At 40.9% G+C, this 20901-nt stretch overlaps 1 protein-coding gene across 1 annotated transcript; it reads right to left on the reverse strand.

Annotated features, from left to right (window-relative positions):
* Window positions 1–159: 159 nt before the first annotated feature.
* On the reverse strand, window positions 160–20890 carry LOC117324902 (retinoid-inducible serine carboxypeptidase-like). The gene is made up of 12 exons (XM_033881130.1): window positions 20773–20890; window positions 9785–9924; window positions 8426–8515; window positions 8011–8175; window positions 7586–7660; window positions 6761–6871; window positions 5748–5989; window positions 4628–4743; window positions 3894–3956; window positions 2071–2148; window positions 1384–1538; window positions 160–358 (listed from the first exon to the last, which is right to left on the reverse strand). The coding sequence occupies exons 1-12, from the start codon at window positions 20837–20839 to the stop codon at window positions 221–223; spliced, it is 1440 nt and encodes a 479-aa protein (XP_033737021.1). The 5' UTR covers window positions 20840–20890; the 3' UTR covers window positions 160–220.
* Window positions 20891–20901: the final 11 nt, after the last annotated feature.

Consider the following 20901-nt stretch of genomic DNA (forward strand, 5'->3'; position numbering starts at 1 on the left):
GAAGATTGTGACTCACTTGGGGACTGTGGAGAACTGTCAGCATGGGGAGATTTGGTATTCCTATGAATATCCAAGGGACCAGTATATCAAATGTTATATAAAAAGAAAAGTGCTCTATATGTAATGACCAGGCACATAAAATGGTGAAACATTGTGAGAGGCCTTTTCATAGTTTTGTATTCAAAATGTTGAAACTCATTTTACTATCAGTTTATCAGAGTCAAATCATCGGTGATAATCTCTTTATCCAGTGTAGGATTGAAGAAGCTAGATTGGGAATTTTTGGGGAATTATGCACATGACTTGCTGTCACTCTCTTGACCATGGTAAGCACAGTATTTCCATTGTCCTGTGGTGCCTGTATGATAAAAGAAAAAGCAAAAAATGTTGTGGAAAAAAAACATCTTTTCAAATATGTGGTAGTATGTAGTAGACAATAAGTTTTACTATTTAAACAAATTTGTTTCCCTGCACCCAAGGGTACTTTCAAGTTTGAACAATTGATTTCCTTTACTTTGCCCAATAATGCTACAGGTGAAATATCGCATCCTCCATTTACACACCTGTCCCTCTGGCCCCTGGGGTGCCACACCATCCTTTTATACAACAATAGATACCTTTGCCCAATAATGTTTCAGACCAAATTTGATAAAATTACATTCAGTTGTTCAGAATTAGTAGCAATTCAAATTATTCGCCTCAATTTCCCCTATTGGCCCATCCTTCTGGCCCCAGGAGAGCCACACCCTTTATTTATACAACATTGGATCTGCTTCACCCAATATAATGTTCTAGACTAAATTTGATCAAAATCCAATACGTTTTTCTGGACTATTAGCAATTTAAAGGAAATGTTGATGGAGGACAGATGCTGTGCTAAGATATAAGCTCATCAGTACTTCGGACCAGGTGTGCTAACGAACCAGAGCAAATCATTCCATAATATTTTTGACAATATCATCACAATAGAGTAAAATTCTCCTCAGAAGAAATGGCTTCACACTAATTTCAGCTGATTACGGAGAGCATTAAAACCTGATTTATTTCACGATCCTATAAAAAATTTCAGATATAACATTAACTATTTCCTGGTCTCATGGATTTGGTTATAAATGAAAATGACACAAAACACAGGTTATTCCCATTCTGAAACTCATTAATGAAAACCTTAAAAATAAATCTGCTGTGGACTAGTGACAAATAATTTCATGATGTTTCTGTAAAAGAACAATCTTTGTGTCATTAATATTAGCAGTCACATTCCAGGTTTCATAGGCAAATCAGAATTTTTTTGAAAGTATCTTTATATATTTTCTTGACCAATAAATTGCTATGTTACATCTTGAATGAATTTGAAACATTCATTCACACAATCATATTTACCATGTGTCCAGCTCCCAGAATCCAGTACATCGCAAAGTTTTTGTAGGTTTTCACGAACCCTGAGGTAAGGCCAGTCACAGGGTCTGATATGGCTGTTCTCTTGGAGGTAAAGAATTCAGGATAGATGTCCAGAGTTTCCACCCATTTCTCTGTTCCTGAATATAAAATTCCCCTAAACTTTCAGTAAAATTTTACAAGTTTCTTTAAAATTCAAGGTCAAGTATAATTCTATATAATGAAATATGTTTTTAGAAAGTTTCTGTTCTGAATGTCAAGGGGCCCTCTTAAGCAAACTTTAACTGACAATGTCAGGGGGCCTCTTAGGCAATCTTTCAATGACAATTTCAGGGGACCTCTTAGGCAAATTTTAACTGACAATGTCAGAGGGCCCTCTTAGGCAATCTTTCAATGATAATTTCAGGGGGCCCTCTTAGGCAATATTTCACTGACAATTTCAGGGAGGGGAGGGAGGCTCATAGGCAAACTTTCACTGACAATTTCAGGGGGCCTTCTTAGGCAATCTTTCACTGACAATTTCAGGGAGGGGTGGGTTGGGGGGGGGGGGGGGGGGGGAGCTCTTAGGCAATTTCAGGGAAACCTCTTATGCACTATCAGGTAAATGTAAATCTTTGTTAATATCACTGTTTTTGCTGCTAGAGCTTAAAAAATCCCTGTACTTGCTCTCACCTGGGGTACAGCAGATCAGATCCAACTGGCCAGTGTACACAACCACATGTAGATTTGTCTCCTTAATTAATCTATTGACTACAAGGAGAAGGTAGAATCAACATTACAAGGATATAGATATTTGTAGAATTCTTTCATGTCAATAAGTGTCCAAGAACATTGATTATTTTTGTGTCATAAAGCAGAATATTATACAATATTCCAACTGTAACATGAAAAACGCTTACCTTCAAATGATAACATTCATTTCATCCTGTGAATATATCACAATATACAGCCTGAAAGAGGTTTTAATTCCATGCTATGAATCTGGGTCAATGTTGAGTATAAATCCTTTAATAGATATTTCTCTCTATCAATTTAAAACAAAAGAAAGCCATGCAATGATGTCTGCATGTTTTAATCAGTGTAGGTGTCTACAGGTGATAGTCAGTGTATGTGTCTACAGGTGATAATCAGTGTGAGTGTCTACAGGTGATAATCAGTGTAGGTGTCTACAGGTGATAGTCAGTGTGAGTGTCTACAGGTGATAATCAGTATAGGTGTCTACAGGTGTAATCAGTATGGGTGTCTATAGGTAATAATCAGTGTAGTTGTCTACAGGTGATAATCAGTGTAGGTGTCTACAGGTGATAGTCAGTGTATGTGTCTACAGGTGATAATCAGTGTGAGTGTCTACAGGTGATAATCAGTGTAGGTGTCTACAGGTGATAGTCAGTGTGAGTGTCTACAGGTGATAATCAGTATAGGTGTCTACAGGTGATAGTCAGTGTAGGTGTCTACAAGTGATAATCAGTGTGAGTGTCTACAGGTGATAATCAGTGTAGGTGTCTACAGGTGTAATCAGTATGGGTGTCTATAGGTAATAATCAGTGTAGTTGTCTACAGGTGATAATCAGTGTAGGTGTCTACAGGTGATAATCAGTGTAGGTGTCTACAGGTGATACTCAGTGTGAGTGTCTACAGGTGATAATCAGTGTAGGTGTCTACAGGTGATACTCAGTGTGAGTGTCTACAGGTGATAATCAGTGTAGGTGTCTACAGGTGATAGTCAGTGTGAGTGTCTACAGGTGTAATCAGTGTAGGTGTCTACAGGTGATAATCAGTGTAGGTGTCTACAGGTGATAATCAGTGTAGGTGTCTACAGGTGATAATCAGTGTGAGTGTCTACAGGTGATAATCAGTGTAGGTGTCTACAGGTGATAATCAGTGTAGGTGTCTACAGGTGATAATCAGTGTGAGTGTCTACAGGTGATAATCAGTGTAGGTGTCTACAGGTGATAATCAGTATGGGTGTCTACAGGTGATAATCAGTGTGAGTGTCTACAGGTGATAATCAGGGTAGGTGTCTACAGGTGATAATCAGGGTAGGTGTCTGCAGGTGTATACCTATATTATTATATTTGGCTGTACATTAGGATATACATATTGTATTACATTTGGCTGTACATTAGGATATACATATTGTATTATATTTGGCTGTACATAAGGATATACATATTGTATTATATTTGGCTGTACATTAGGATATATACATATTGTATTATATTTGGCTGTACATTAGGATATACATATTGTATTATATTTGGCTGTACATTAGGATATACATATTGTATTATATTTGGCTGTACATTAGGATATACATATTGTATTATATTTGGCTGTACATTAGGATATACATATTGTATTATATTTGGCTGTACATTAGGATATACATATTGTATTATATTTGGCTATACATTAGGATATACATATTGTATTATATTTGGCTGTACATTAGGATATACATATTGTATCATATTTGGCTGTACACTTGGCTATACCTATATCAACAACAGGTCTCATGAAATCTGCCTTCATGTACTGGAACACCTCCTCGCTCTGACCTGCAAAAATGAAAATATCATGATTGAAGCAAATGCATCAACCAACAGGAATGTTTTAAAAACTCTAGAATCAGGATTCCAGTCATAATAAATGAGACAAGAGTCCCAGAGAGCCTGCATCGCTTACCTGGATATTTCAGTAATCATGGCAAAATCGGTTCAAATCCATTCAGTACTTTGTATTTAAAGGATTTGCTTCTATTTCTGCTATTGGGCCCTGCCTCTCTGGCCCCAGGTAGGTCAGTCATCATTTATGCAAAATCTGTTCCCCTTTCCCGAAGGATGTTTCTGACCAAAATTGGTTCAAATTCATTAATTATGGTACTTAATGACTAGTAGCGATTTAAAGAAATTACCTCTATTTCCCCTATTGGGCCCCACCCCTCTGGCCCCTTGGCAGTCAGAATCGACTCCCAAGGAACTTTCGGACCAAATTTGATTAAAATCCATTTAGTATTTTATAACTAGTAGCGATTTAAAGCAAATGTTGGCATACGTGCTCCATGGCATAAGCTCCTTCAGGCCAGGTGAGCTGATAATATAATTGTTAGTTGTTAGTTATCTCCAAAGCTTTTTCCATCAAACAAAACATTACTACGTTCCTGAAATGTGATTCTAATAATCCTATGTGATCAACAATGCTTAACATAAGCTGTGATGGCAGGAAATACCTCCCCATTGGACCTGTATGAAGGAATGATCTTTAGCTTTTTTCTGATAGCTCCATTCATCAAGGCTGTCAATTTGTCTGTTTGTAAAACTCTCAATATTCTGGGTTCTACCGTAACTGAAATAGAAGAAAAAATGATCTACATGTATTTAGAGTGCAGATGAATGTGGACATTAATACTGTACAGACAAATTGTCATTATCAGCTCACCTGCAACAACTTTTCTCTCTATAACCAAGAAGCTGAGGGGTACAATGCATGTATCATACTGGACCAGGAGCATGCTAGGATTAGGATGGCTACCAAGTTGATCAAATTACTCTTATTTAAATACTTTAATGTCACAGGGGTCAAATGTGTTATAATCTTTAAACAATTTCTCAATAATCTAGAGACCCAGGGTCAAGATAATGGGATATAAATTATCTTAATCAACTTTTAATTTGTAACAGTTATAGATACAGGCCAATTAAGCTTCTTACATCAAAGGAAGAGTGGTTATCATTAGTCACAGAGGTTAATTTAGATTGACAGTCACTTCAGACATCGGTAGAGAAACGATAATAATCCCTGTTGACATTATGATAATGTTTGTTACACACACAAACTATAATAATCCCTGTTGACATTATGATAATGTTTGACACACACAAACTATAATAATCCCTGTTGACATTATGATAATGTTTGACACACACAAACTACAATAATCCCTGTTGACATTATGATGATGTTTGACACACACAAACTACAATAATCCCTGTTGACATTATGATAATGTTTGACACACACAAACTACAATAATCCCTGTTGACATTATGATAATGTTTGACACACACAAACTACAATAATCCCTGTTGACATTATGATAATATTTGACACACACAAACTACAATAATCCCTGTTGACATTATGATAATGTTTGACACACACAAACTACAATAATCCCTGTTGACATTATGATAATATTTGACACACACAAGCTACAATAATCCCTGTTGACATTATGATAATATTTGACACACACAAACTACAATAATCCCTGTTGACATTATGATAATATTTGACACACACAAACTACAATAATCCCTGTTGACATTATGATAATGTTTGACACAAACCTTGGGCTGGTTTTCTTACCTTCTCCATTGTATCTCCTTTGAACAAGGCTACCATCTCTCGACTTCTCAGAACCCCACTTCAGAATATTGTAGAAATTAACTCCATTTGAGTTTTCCTCCACAACCCCCTCACATATATTGAACTGGTCAGTTGCCTTTGTCCACTGGTCAGACTGGATGTATTCTAATGCCTTGTAGGCTGAGGCATTGATCAGCGACATGCCCTGTTTATCTACAATAGACTGTCCAACAATTGTGTCTAGTTTAATACACAAATATTGTATTGTATAATGCTAACAGATGGAGAGCTCTCATAGTCTTAATATAAGATAATATCCTGATTAATAATATATCAGAACAAATGATGTAATAACTATTGAAAGACCAGATATCACTGATTTGTGTTGTTAATTAAACTAATCTATATGTTTGTGTGGCCTATCTCAATATCTGTGTAGGGTAAAACCCCTGACTTATGTTTGTGTGTAGGACGATACCCCAGACTTATGTGTAGGACGATACCCCAGACTTATGTGTAGGACGATACCCCAGACTTATGTGTAGGACGATACCCCAGACTTATGTGTAGGACGATACCCCAGACTTATGTTTGTGTGTAGGACGATACCCCAGACTTATGTGTAGGACGATACCCCAGACTTATGTGTAGGACGATACCCCAGACTTATGTTTGTGTGTAGGACGATACCCCAGACTTATGTTTGTGTGTAGGACGATACCCCAGACTTATGTTTGTGTGTAGGACGATACCCCAGACTTATGTTTGTGTGTAGGACGATACCCCAGACTTATGTTTGTGTGTAGGACGATACCCCAGACTTATGTGTAGGATGATACCCCAGACTTATGTTTATGTGTAGGACAATACCCCAGACTGATTTGTGTTTAGGACGATACCCCAGACTGATTTGTGTGTAGGACGATACCCCAGACTGATTTGTGTGTAGGAAGATAACCCAGACTTATGTTTGTGTAGATAGAGATAGACTTACATTGGTATGTAAATATGTACCCCAATTTAACATTGAATCTATTGGGGATATCCATGAATCTCCAAGTGCCAATCCTTTGAAATTACATTGTAGTTCTTTACTTTGAATAGCCTGAAATAAAGAAAAAAGTTCATTTAAATGATTTAAATGGCAATTGACATAATGACTAAAACTGTGCATTAAATTAGTGCCAGATTAGTTCCAATTACTATCAAAATTAAACATACATAACACAATTTGGTCAACAATGACAAACACCACTCAAATACTACCTCCTTTGATGGACGACAAGGAACAAAAACTGATACAAACATACTGCTAAACATTATTTTATGTTTCCATACATAGTAGGTCTGTCTAAACTAATCACCACAGTGACAACCACTTAAACAACCACGGATAAACCTTAATCAACATTACTTTATTAACAGAATGCATATCCAGCAAAAACCTTCTTGAAAATTGTGTCAACTCCAGTTAAAAGTGTTGAAATAAAGACAAGAGGCCCTTTTATGCTGCCTCTTCCAACTATAGTTTAATTTTTTTTTCTATTTTGGAACATTTCCCCTATTAGGCCCCCTCTCTCCAGTCACAAGGAACCCATACCCTCTATTTATACATTATATCTCCTTTGCCCAATAATGCTCCAGACCCAATTTCATCAAAATACATTCAGGCATTAAGGACTAATAGGGATTCAAAGGAAATGTTGACAGACGCCAGACGGAAGCCAGACAGACAGGCACCAGACGACACCAACGGATGCTGCACCATTGCATAAGCTCATCGCCCTTTGTGCCAGGTGAGCTTATAATGGTAACTTACCTGATATAAAACATTACTTATGGCAGCTGTCATCTTTCCCCCATAAGACTCACAGAATATGTAGAATGGAGACTTCTGAAGGAAAAAATCACAAACAAGCTCTGATAGAAAAGGAGAGGTGTGACATGAAAAAGCAGTTACCAAATATATAAAACATCAAGTCCAGAATACAGTTTCTTTTTTTTTTAATTATGAAACCTTGCAACATCAAATGGTCAGTTAATTCCCCCGTGACTTCTGATGAGTTTATACGTGAAAAAGGAACAGTAAGGAACATACACATGTATTATGAAGTTAAAACTTACAAAGCATTTAAAAATGTTCAAAGCTTTTTAAACGGAATCCATCTGACAGAGATACAGCATTAGCTCATGTTTGTAACAATGATAAGTTCCTTCAAAGGCAAATAAAAAAAGGATCAGTACCTGGTATTTTATACCCCATTTTGATTCCATGAAGAAAGACTTCAACAGGACAAGCATGTCTCCTGCTATCATATCAACATCCGTTGTTAGGGCATCTGGAGTGTCGACAAAGCTAAAACCAGTTCCCACAGGGTTGTCTACAAACAGGAGACTGGTTACGGACAGCTGGGGATATAAACAAACCTCAAAAACTACTTTCATCGAAATCTCGACATTATCAAACTTCAAACACTTCTGTAGATCACAGAAATTACTACAGCACGATTGAGTGTAACTGGAACATTGTTAAACAAGTGTATGACAACAAATCTAGGTTATGACAGATTCCCAGATCAGCTGGAGCCGTGTCACTGTAGTATCATTGTTACACTCCTCTAGGATGTATTGATTGACGTTACAGGATGTACAGACATACCCATGTTGTGTTGCGTGACTTCAGATCAACATCTAATGGTCCGATCTCTTCAAAGTTACCAAATCCAGTGGACGATCCTCCTGGTCCACCCTTTGAAATATAAAGATCAAAATCACTGTAAAATCTGGTTAATAAATCAGTATCAGTGAGGTGATACTAGTAACCCTATCAGCTATGATTTATGATCAACATGGTTTTCTGTCGTATGTGTGAATCATCAATTTTCATTGATATCATCTGGAGAATCTGTTTAGAATTCAGATGCACTCATACAGTTAAACTCACACGAGTCTGTACACCTGGGTTTAAAGATGTAGGTTACCTGTAGTCACATGGTGACAGTAAAACTCACATGAGTCTCTACACCTGGGTTTAAAGAGGTACCAAGTACATTACCTGTAGCCACATGACCAGGGGAACATCAGAGCCTGATTTGAGGACTCGTACATTACCTGTAGTCACATGACCAGGGGAACATCAGAGCCTGATTTAGGGGACTCGTACATTACCTGTAGTCACATGACCAGGGGAACATCAGAGCCTGATTTGGGGACTCGTACATTACCTGTAGTCACATGACCAGGGGAACATCAGAGCCTGATTTTGGGGACTCGTATATTACCTGTAGCCACATGACCAGGGGAACATCAGAGCCTGATTTGGGGACTCGTACATTACCTGTAGTCACATGACCAGGGGAACATCACTTCCTGATTTGGGGGACTCGTATATTACCTGTAGCCACATGACCAGGGGGACATCACTTCCTGATTTGGGGGACTCGTATATTACCTGTAGCCACATGACCAGGGGAACATCAGAGCCTGATTTGGGGACTCGTACATTACCTGTAGTCACATGACCAGGGGAACATCAGAGCCTGATTTGGGGACTCGTACATTACCTGTAGTCACATGACCAGGGGAACATCAGAGCCTGATTTTTGGGACTCGTATATTACCTGTAGCCACATGACCAGGGGAACATCAGAGCCTGATTTGGGGACTCGTACATTACCTGTAGTCACATGACCAGGGGAACATCAGAGCCTGATTTTGGGGACTCGTATATTACCTGTAGCCACATGACCAGGGGAACATCAGAGCCTGATTTGGGGGACTCGTATATTACCTGTAGCCACATGACCAGGGGAACATCAGAGCCTGATTTGGGGGACTCGTATATTACCTGTAGCCACATGACCAGGGGAACATCAGAGCCTGATTTGGGGGACTCGTATATTACCTGTAGTCACATGACCAGGGGAACATCACTTCCTGATTTGGGGGACTCGTATATTACCTGTAGCCACATGACCAGGGGAACATCACTGCCTGATTTTGGGGACTCGTATATTACCTGTAGCCACATGACCAGAGGAACATCAGAGCCTGATTTTGGGGACTCGTACAGCCAATAAAACATGTGTGCCTTGTCCCGTACATCAACATACGCCCAGTGTTGTGTTGGCTCCATCTCCTGTCCATGACTTGCTAAAACTGGAATAAATCACAAAGTAACACATCTAGGTCAAACTTCAGTATGAAGCTACAAGCTATTTTAATTATTACAAGAGATCTCAGAGGGATCTTGGCACCCACCATTGAATGATCCATATCAGTCAAATAAAAACTAATCTTTTCTCTTCTTTTCCCTTCTCTCATTCTTCCTTTAAAACATTCAATAACTTTATATAACACTATATAGTAGGAGCAACCTGTAATTGTCAAAATGATGGCCATACTCTTTGTCATCCATTCCGTTCTTTCTATCAGACTTACATGCTCAACTGGAGACCAAGGGGAACCTCTACATTCAAATTTGAGAAAGACTCATAATGGCCATGTATTGATATAATGCAGTTCAATTGTCAAAATTCAAGATGGCTGCCTGTTGGCCATGTTGTTGTCAGGTTGGTCCTAAACAGGAATATGCACAACAAGGGATCAAGGGGATCCTACATATAAAATTTGAGAACTAGCGGTGACAAACATCAATTGTTAAAATCAAAGATGGCTGCTTGTCACCAAGCTGTTTTCCCATCAGTACAGAAATGCAATATGCACGACTAGGAATCAAGGGGAACCTACACATGAAGTTTGAGAAAAATCCCTTGAGTACCTTCTAAAACTAGCAGTAAACTTTTAAGTTGTTAAAATTCAAGACGGCCACCTGTCGGCCATGTTGATCTCTGATCGGTCCCAAAATGCAATATGCAAAACTAGGGACCAAGGGAGGGAAACCTACATATGAAATTTGAGAAAAACTCCTGAATCAGTACTTTTTGAGAACTAGTGGTACAAATCTTCAATTGTGAAAATCCAAGATGGCTGCCTGTCGGCCATTTTGTTTTCTGATCAGTTTCAAAATTTTCTATGCACAACTAGGGATCAAGGGGAGCTTCCATATGAAATTTGGGAAAGATCCCTTTATCACTTTCTGTGATCTAGCGGTAACAAACTTCAATTGTCAAAATCTTGGATGGCCGCCTGTAAGCTATGTTATAACTAGTCATCAAGGGGAACTTACATAAGAAATTTGAGAAAGATGCCTCCATTACCTTCTGAGAACTAGCTATAATAAAACTTCAATTGTCATAAAATCATACTTTCTGAGAAATAGCGATAACAATAATTGTTTACGGAGGGACAATCAGACTGACCACCGAACTGACCAACAGACGGACCATGGATGTAGGGCGATTTGAATAGTGGGCTAAAAATCATCAAAAATACTTAAGATTTCTTCAGTAGGTAGAGGAAATTCTATTTATAGTTTGTCACAGTAAGAGTTGGCATCCTGTACTCGAATGGTCACAGTGAGGTTTGACATCCCATCCTTGAATGGTCAGAGTGAGGTTTGACATCCCATCCTTGAATGGTCAGAGTGAGGTTTGACATCCTGTCCTTGAATGGTCAGAGTGAGGTTTGACATCCTGTCCTCGAATGGTCACATTAAGGGTTGACATCCCATCCTCGAACAGTCACAGTGAGGGTTGACATCCCGTCCTCGAATAGTCACAGTGAGGGTTGACATCCTGTCCTCGAATGGTCACAGTGAGGGTTGACATCCTTTCCTTGAATGGTCACAGTAAGGGTTGACATCCTGTCCTCGAATGGTCACAGTGAGGTTTGACATCCCATCCTTGAATGGTCAGAGTGAGGTTTGACATCCCATCCTTGAATGGTCAGAGTGAGGTTTGACATCCTGTCCTTGAATGGTCAGAGTGAGGTTTGACATCCTGTCCTCGAATGGTCACATTAAGGGTTGACATCCCATCCTCGAACAGTCACAGTGAGGGTTGACATCCCGTCCTCGAATAGTCACAGTGAGGGTTGACATCCTGTCCTCGAATGGTCACAGTGAGGGTTGACATCCTGTCCTCGAATGGTCACAGTGAGGGTTGACATCCTGGCCTTGAATGGTCACAGTGAGGGTTGACATCCCGTCCTCGAATGGTCACAGTTGGGGTTGACATCCTTTCCTTGAATGGTCACAGTAAGGGTTGACATCCTGTCCTCGAATGGTCACAGTAAGTGTTGACATCCTGGCCTTGAATGGTCACAGTGAGGGTTGACATCCCGTCCTCGAATGGTCACAGTGAGGGTTGACATCCTTTCCTTGAATGGTCACAGTAAATGTTGACATCCCGTCCTCGAATGGTCACAGTGAGGGTTCACATCCTGTCCTCGAATGGTCACAGTAAGTGTTGACATCCTGGCCTTGAATGGTCACAGTGAGGGTTGACATCCCGTCCTCGAATGGTCACAGTTGGGGTTGACATCCTTTCCTTGAATGGTCACAGTAAGGGTTGACATCCTGTCCTCGAATGGTCACAGTAAGTGTTGACATCCTGGCCTTGAATGGTCACAGTGAGGGTTGACATCCCGTCCTCGAATGGTCACAGTGAGGGTTGACATCCTTTCCTTGAATGGTCACAGTAAGGGTTGACATCCTGTCTTGAATGGTCACAGTGAGGGTTGACCTTCTGTCCTCTAATGGTCACATCAAGGGTTGACATCCCATCCTCGAACGGTCACAGTGAGGGTTGACATCCCATCCTCGAATGGTCACAGTGAGGGTTGACATCCTGTCCTGGAATGGTCACAGTAAGGTTTGACATCCTGTCCTCGAATGGTCACAGTGAGGGTTGACATCCTTTCCTTGAATGGTCACATTAAGGGTTGACATCCCATCCTCGAACGGTCACAGTGAGGGTTGACATCCCGTCCTCGAATGGTCACAGCAAATGTTGACATCCTGTCCTGGAATGGTCACAGTAAGGTTGACATCCTGTCCTCGAACGGTCACAGTGAGGGTTGACATCCTGTTCTCGAATGATGACAGTGAGGGTTGACATCCTGTCCTCTAATGGTCACAGTGAGGGTTGACATCCCGTCGTGGAATGGTCACAGTGAGGGTTGACATCCTTTCCTTGAATGGTCACAGTAAAGGTTGACATCCTGTTCTCGAATGGTCACAGTGAGGGTTGACATCCTGTCCTCGAATGGTCACATTAAGGGTTGACATCCCATCCTCGAACGGTCACAGTGAGGGTTGACATCCCGTCCTCGAATGGTCACAGCAAATGTTGACATCCTGTCCTGGAATGGTCACAGTAAGGTTTGACATCCTGTCCTCGAACGGTCACAGTGAGGGTTGACATCCTGTTCTCGAATGATGACAGTGAGGGTTGACATCCTGTCCTCTAATGGTCACAGTAAGGTTTGACATCCTGTCCTCGAACGATCACATTAAGGGTTGACATCCTGTCCTCGAATGGTCACAGTGAGGTTTGACATCCTGTCCTTGAATGGTCACAGTAAAGGTTGACATCCCGTCCTCTAATGGTCACAGTGAGGGTTGACATCCTGTCCTCGAATGGTCACAGTAAGGGTTGACATCCTGTCCTCGAATGGTCACAGTAAGTGTTGACATCCTGTCCTCGAATGGTCACAGTAAGTGTTGACATCCCGTCCTTGAATGGTCACAGTAAAGGTTGACATCCTGTCCTCGAATGGTCACAGTGAAGGTTGACATCCTGTCCTCGAATGGTCACAGTGAGGTTTGACATCCTGTCCTCGAATGGTCACATTAAGGGTGGACATCCTGTCCTTGAATGGTCACAGTGAGGTTTGACATCCTGTCCTCGAATGGTCACAGTAAGGGTTGACATCTTGTCCTCGAATGGCTACAGTAAAGGTTGACATCCTGTCTTCAAATGGTCACAGTAAGGGTTGACATCCTGTCCTCTAATGGTCACAGTGAGGGTTGACATCCTGTCCTCGAATGGTCACAGTAAGGTTTGACATCCTGTCCTCGAATGGCTACAGTAAAGGTTGACATCCTGTCTTCAAATGGTCACAGTAAGGGTTGACATCCTGTCCTCTAATGGTCACAGTAAATGTTGACATCCCGTCCTTGAATGGTCACAGTAAAGGTTGACATCCTGTCTTCAAATGGTCATAGTAAGTGTTGACATCCTGTCCTCGAATGGTCACAGTAAGGTTTGACATCCTGTCCTTGAGTGGTCACATTAAGTGTTGACATCCCATCCTCGAATGGCTACAGTGAGGGTTGACATCCTGTTTTCGAATGATGACAGTGAGGGTTGACATCTTGTCCTCGAATGGTCACAGTGAGGGTTGACATCCTGTCCTCTAATAGTCACAGTGAGGGTTGACATCCTGTCCTCTAATGGTCACAGTAAGGGTTGACATCCTGTTTTCGAATGATGACAGTGAGGGTTGACATCTTGTCCTCGAACGGTCACAGTAAGTGTTGACATCTCGTCCTTGAATGGTCACAGTAAGTGTTGACATCTCGTCCTTGAATGGTCACAGTAAGGGTTGACATCTCGTCCTTGAATGGTCACAGTAAGGGTTGACATCCTGTCTTCAAATGGTCACAGTGAGGGTTGACATCTTGTCCTCGAATGGTCACAGTGAGGGTTGACATCCTTCAAAAAACAGTTTGTCAATCCTTTATATGATTTTGGTAAATGGACCATCACGGAGTACCCCTATTTTCTGCCTCTCTGCTCCAGTATACAAGGCCCAATTCTCAGAAAAACTTAATTGTACATTTTGGCTTGAAATGTTTGCACCCTTATCAAGGTTTTCACCAAGTAACAATGCAGATCCTGTATGACATCAGAATTTCCACAGCATTGGTTTAATATATTGTTTACTCTCTCATCCCTGTTCCACACTCCTAAAGAATATGTCTACAGCTACAACACAGACCTGACCCTCAGTTTATAGGAAGGAGTGACCTTAGACACAGCTATTTTATTGTACTTGCCATGCTGGACAGATACTTGTAACCAGGATATGGTAGCCTATGTAAACACACTTTAAACAATGAGGAAGTTAACAAGTGGTGTTTATTCTAGTCTAACTTTAACTACAGCACTGGCAGCCTAGCAAATACATCAAATTGAAACCATGCATCAAAAAATATCAAATCAACACAAATAAAAATGATGAATGTCCTCCTAATAATGATCGCTCATAAAACCTACATTTATAATCCCACGTAAGTAACATGTCCTGTTTTTAAACTTTGAATGACAGATGAGTCAAATTCATGAAGGGAAAATAGATATAATGCAAACAGAATTTTTACATTGAAAAATTGGTCAACAGATCTAAGTGGTTATGTTGGTGAGCACAGGTATAAGTGTAAGGACTAAGTGGTTTTGTCGGTGAGTACAGGTATAAGTGTAAGGACTAAGTGGTTACGTCAGTGAGTACAGGTATAAGTATAAGGACTAAGTGGTCGGTGAGTACAGGTATAAGTGTAAAGACTGAGTGGTTTCGTCAGTAAGTACAGGTATAAGTGTAAGGACTAAGTGATTACATCGGTGAGTACAGGTATAAGTAAAGACCGAGTGGTTATGTCGGTGAGTACAGGTATAAGTGTAAGGACTAAGTGGTTACGTTGGTGAGTACAGGTATAAGTGTAAGGACTAAGTGGTTATGTCGGTGAGTACAGGTATAAGTGTAAGGACTAAGTGGTTACGTCGGTGAGAACAGGTATAAGTGTAAGGACTAAATGGTTACGTCGGTGAGTACAGGTATAAGTGTAAGGACTAAGTGGTTACGTCGGTGAGAACAGGTATAAGTGTAAGGACTAAGTGGTTACGTCGGTGAGTACAGGTATAAGTGTAAGGACTAAGTGGTTACGTCGGTGAGTACAGGTATAAGTGTAAGGACTAAGTGGTTACGTCGGTGAGTACAGGTATAAGTGTAAGGACTAAGTGGTTACGTCGGTGAGTACAGGTGTAAGTGTAAGGACTAAGTGGTTACGTCGGTGAGTACAGGTGTAAGTGTAAGGACTAAGTGGTTATGTCGGTGAGTACAGGTATAAGTGTAAGGACTAAGTGGTCACGTCAGTGAGTACAGGTATAAGTGTAAGGACTAAGTGGTTACGTCAGTGAGTACAGGTATAAGTGTAAGGACTAAGTGGTTACGTCGGTGAGTACAGGTGTAAGTGTAAGGACTAAGTGGTTATGTCGGTGGGTACAGGTATAAGTGTAAGGACTAAGTGGTTTCGTCAGTGAGTACAGGTATAAGTATAAGGACTAAGTGGTCGGTGAGTACAGGTATAAGTGTAAAGCCTGAGTGGTTTCGTCAGTGAGTACAGGTATAAGTGTAAGGACTAAGTGATTACATCGGTGAGTACAGGTATAAGTAAAGACCGAGTGGTTATGTCGGTGAGTACAGGTATAAGTGTAAGGACTAAGTGGTTACGTCGGTGAGTACAGGTATAAGTGTAAGGACTAAGTGGTTACGTCGGTGGGTACAGGTATAAGTGTAAGGACTAAGTGGTTATGTCGGTGAGTACAGGTATAAGTGTAAAGAAAAAGTGGTTACGTCGGTGAGTACAGGTATAAGTGTAAGGACTAAGTGGTTATGTCGGTGAGTACAGGTATAAGTGTAAAGACAAAGTGGTTACGTCGGTGAGTACAGGTATAAGTGTAAGGACTAAGTGGTTACGTCGGTGAGTACAGGTATAAGTGTAAGGACTAAATGGTCGGTGTGTACAGGTATAAGTAAAGACTAAATGGTTATGTCGGTGAGTACAGGTATAAGTGTAAGGACTAAGTGGTTACGTCGGTGAGTACAGGTATAAGTGTAAGGACTAAATGGTCGGTGTGTACAGGTATAAGTAAAGACTAAATGGTTATGTCGGTGAGTACAGGTATAAGTGTAAGGACTAAGTGGTTATGTCGGTGAGTACAGGTATAAGTGTAAGGACTAAATGGTTACGTCGGTGAGTACAGGTATAAGTGTAAGGACTAAGTGGTTACGTCGGTGAGTACAGGTATAAGTGTAAGGACTAAGTGGTTATGTCGGTGAGTACAGGTATAAGTGTAAGGACTAAGTGGTTACGTCGGTGAGTACAGGTATAAGTGTAAGGACTAAGTGGTTACGTCGGTGAGTACAGGTATAAGTGTAAGGACTAAGTGGTTACGTCGGTGAGTACAGGTATAAGTGTAAGGACTAAGTGGTTACGTCGGTGAGTACAGGTATAAGTGTAAGGACTAAGTGGTTACGTCGGTGAGTACAGGTATAAGTGTAAGGACTAAGTGGGTCCTCTATTAACATCTTATAAGGCTCCTCTACTAACACCCTATAAGGGTCCTCTACTAACACCCTATAAGAGTCCTCTACTAACACCCTATAAGGGTCCTCTACTAACATCCTATAAGGGTCCTCTACTAACATCCTATAAGGCTCCTCTACTAACACCCTATAAGGCTCCTCTACTAACACCCTATAAGGCTCCTCTACTAACATCCTATAAGGCTCCTCTACTAACATCCTATAAGGCTCCTCTACTAACATCCTATAAGGGTCCTCTACTAGCATCCTATAAGGCTCCTCTACTAACACCCTATAAGAGTCCTCTACTAACATCCTATAAGGGTCCTCTACTAACATCCTATAAGGGTCCTCTACTAGCATCCTATAAGGCTCCTCTACTAACACCCTATAAGAGTCCTCTACTAACATCCTATAAGGCTCCTCTACTAACATCATATAAGGGTCCTCTACTAACATCCTATAAGGGTCCTCTACTAACATCCTATAAGGCTCCTCTACTAACATCCTAAAACAGTCCTCTACTAACATCCTATAAGGGTCCTCTACTAACATCCTATAAGGGTCCTCTACTAACACCCTATAAGAGTCCTCTACTAACACCCTATAAGGGTCCTCTACTAACATCCTATAAGGGTCCTCTACTAACATCCTATAAGAGTCCTCTACTAACATCCTATAAGAGTCCTCTACTAACATCCTATAAGGGTCCTCTACTAACATCCTATAAGAGTCCTCTACTAACATCCTATAAGACTCCTCTACTAACATCCTATAAGGGTCCTCTACTAACATCCTATAAGAGTCCTCTACTAACATCCTATAACAGTCCTCTACTAACATCCTATAAGGCTCCTCTACTAACATCCTATAAGGCTCCTCTACTAACATCCTATAAGGGTCCTCTACTAACATCCTATAAGGGTCCTCTACTAACACCCTATAAGGGTCCTCTACTAACATCCTATAAGGCTCCTCTACTAACATCCTATAAGGCTCCTCTACTAACATCCTATAAGGGTCCTCTACTAACATCCTACATTTTGTATAAGGCTCCTCTGCATGAAGGTATGGAGTTGACCATTTTAGAGGTGGTATTTATGCCTTTTCCATGAAAGGATGTTCTATATGTGTATCTTAAAATATTTTGCTGATGGGACTGTAAGTGGCGTCCATTGATGCGGTTGGGTTCTCTTCCTGATTGTCTGTATTACTTCACACTTTTCTGGATTAAAGCTCATTTAAAATTGCAACTTCTCCTGTCCAGGTCCTGTTGGAATTTTAACAAGTCATTGCGAATAGAGATCATTGTGTACAACAAATAGCAGTCCACAAACATTTGAGGAGTGGAAAGTACACAAGAAGGTATATTGTTGATGTACACTAAGAATAAAACGAGTAAAAGCATCATTCCCTGGGAGACTCTGGATGTTATGTGGATGTTAATGATTGCTGGCCCTTGAGAACTACTTTCTGTGTCCTACCAGTTCTTTATCAAATGAAGATTGAAAATCATTTTGACATATCAGGGATCGCATCATCTTGTCTATCACTGTCGAGACTACTGACTGTGTCATCTATGGTTAAAATCAATTGGCTCTCGTATGACCTCTTATTCATTAATTTATGTCGGTAGTCAAATAGGATGCCGTTACAATAATACTACATATTAGTTGCTATCGCCGGTGCTGTCTAAGTTTACAGGGGTGTTTACTTTCGAGATGACCAGATCTTGGTGAGTTGCCAGAAGAGGTTCCAACCTCACTAAGCATATGTCATAAAATTGTCCAACCAGAATGGGTATGAGATACATCGGACCGAGTAGGACCACCTAGTCACGCCCATGTCTGTCCCAGGGAGATGTCCGGCCCAGTGGATGTATCGGATGGATAGGAAAAGACTCACCTGAGGGGGACACAGGCACCGGAGGCACTCGACCACCGGCCCCCTCACATCGCCTGAACATAGCTCACGCAGTGGAAGGAGACGTTAAACCAGTAACTAACCAACCAGGATATCAGGGACTTTAGGTGTCCTAGGCTGGGTTATAACCAGAACAAGATATCAGGGACTTTAAGTGTCCTAGGCTGGGTTATAACCGGAACAGAGAAGTTAAACCAGTAACCAACCAACCAGGATATCAGGGACTTTAGGTGTCCTAGGCTGGGTTATAACCGGAACAGAGACGTTAAACCAGTAACCAACCAACCAGGATATCAGGGACTTTAGGTGTCCTAGGCTGGGTTATAAGGGAACAGAGACGTTAAACCAGTAACCAACCAACCAGGATATCAGGGACTTTAGGTGTCCTAGGCTGGGTTATAACCGGAACAAAGACGTTAAACCAGTAACCAACCAACCAGGATATCAGGGACTTTAGGTGTCCTAGGCTGGGTTATAACCGGAACAGAGACGTTAAACCAGTAACCAACCAACCAGGATATCAGGGACTTTAGGTGTCCTAGGCTGGGTTATAACCGGAACAAGATATCAGGGACTTTAGGTGTCCTAGGCTGGGTTATAACCGGAACAAAGATGTTAAACCAGTAACCAACCAACCAGGATATCAGGGACTTCAGGTGTCCTAGGCTGGGTTATAACCGGAACAAAGACGTTAAACCAGTAACAAACCAACCAGGATATCAGGGACTTCAGGTGTCCTAGGCTGGGTTATAACCGGAACAAAGACGTTAAGCCCAATCAATCAATCATATCTGGGACTTGGATGGCCTGATAGTCAGCCAATACCTCAGCTGAGGAGAGGATAGCCTCTCCACCAGCCAGGCTCCAATAATGTTACCACCAGGTACTGAGCATCAGTACCACATGTGCTGACAACAGCACACCTATATTAGCACTAGCGGATCCAGGGGGGGGGGTGTCCTAGGGGTCAGGACACCCCACCCCACCCCCCTTTTTCGGAGGACAAACATTTTTTTATAGCCTTAAAAATGCCTTGGCGGCCCCCAGACCCCTCGCAGACCCCCAAAAAAATTTGGCTCGAGCCTACAACACTCGCATTATCACTAAATTACTGTTCACGAGCAAGTTACAAACTTTTGATAATTATTCTCGTACATGAAAGTCACGTCAGTTATAACTTTAAATGTATCGATGAATTCGTGCAACTTACTCTCTAGAAAACGATCCCGAATGATTGCAAATTTGCTTTGCCCCCCTCCCCCGGAACCCCCTACCAGGGTTCTAGATAGGTTGGGGGGGTTGGCTTAGTTAATAGGGGCATTAATTACCGAAAATTAACTATCTTTTCTACATATATGCGTATAGTTTGTATATATCATTCAATATGTTTACTTTAATAAACATGAGTTAACCTCATGCAAAGTGTTGATAGGTTTTATTGTGACTTGTATACTCCTCCACAGCATCTATAGTAAAATTATCATACGACAGAATATCGTTTGGCAGGTCACTTTTTGTGGGCTGGCGTTACTTACATACATGTAGGGGCCTATATCTCTCGTTCAGCTTAGGTGTTTAGCACGAACATTTGACAACTGTCGATTATCATATACAGGACTTTAATATAGTATGTCATAATCGAACTCTAACTAACTGAATAATTGAAATGAGCGTCCGATCTCAACTCTCAACACCTAGGGTGTTTGATCTGTAAGTGTGTTGTATTTCTACTTTCACTTTTAACAGGTTATACCTAATTAGGCGACTTTTATATTAGATTAGAAATGCTATTTCAACACTGAGCATTAACATTACCAGGCAAGGTGATGCAGAAACATGCCAGCCATATGGACAATCCCTCAAACAGCAAGTAAGGAGACATGTTCGACTGAAATATAATTGTTTACAGCTTATGGAAGACTTCAAACTTCCGTCAAACTTATT

This window comes from Pecten maximus, chromosome 1, assembly GCF_902652985.1.
Source record: "Pecten maximus chromosome 1, xPecMax1.1, whole genome shotgun sequence".
NCBI classification, from domain to species: Eukaryota; Metazoa; Mollusca; class Bivalvia; order Pectinida; family Pectinidae; genus Pecten; species Pecten maximus.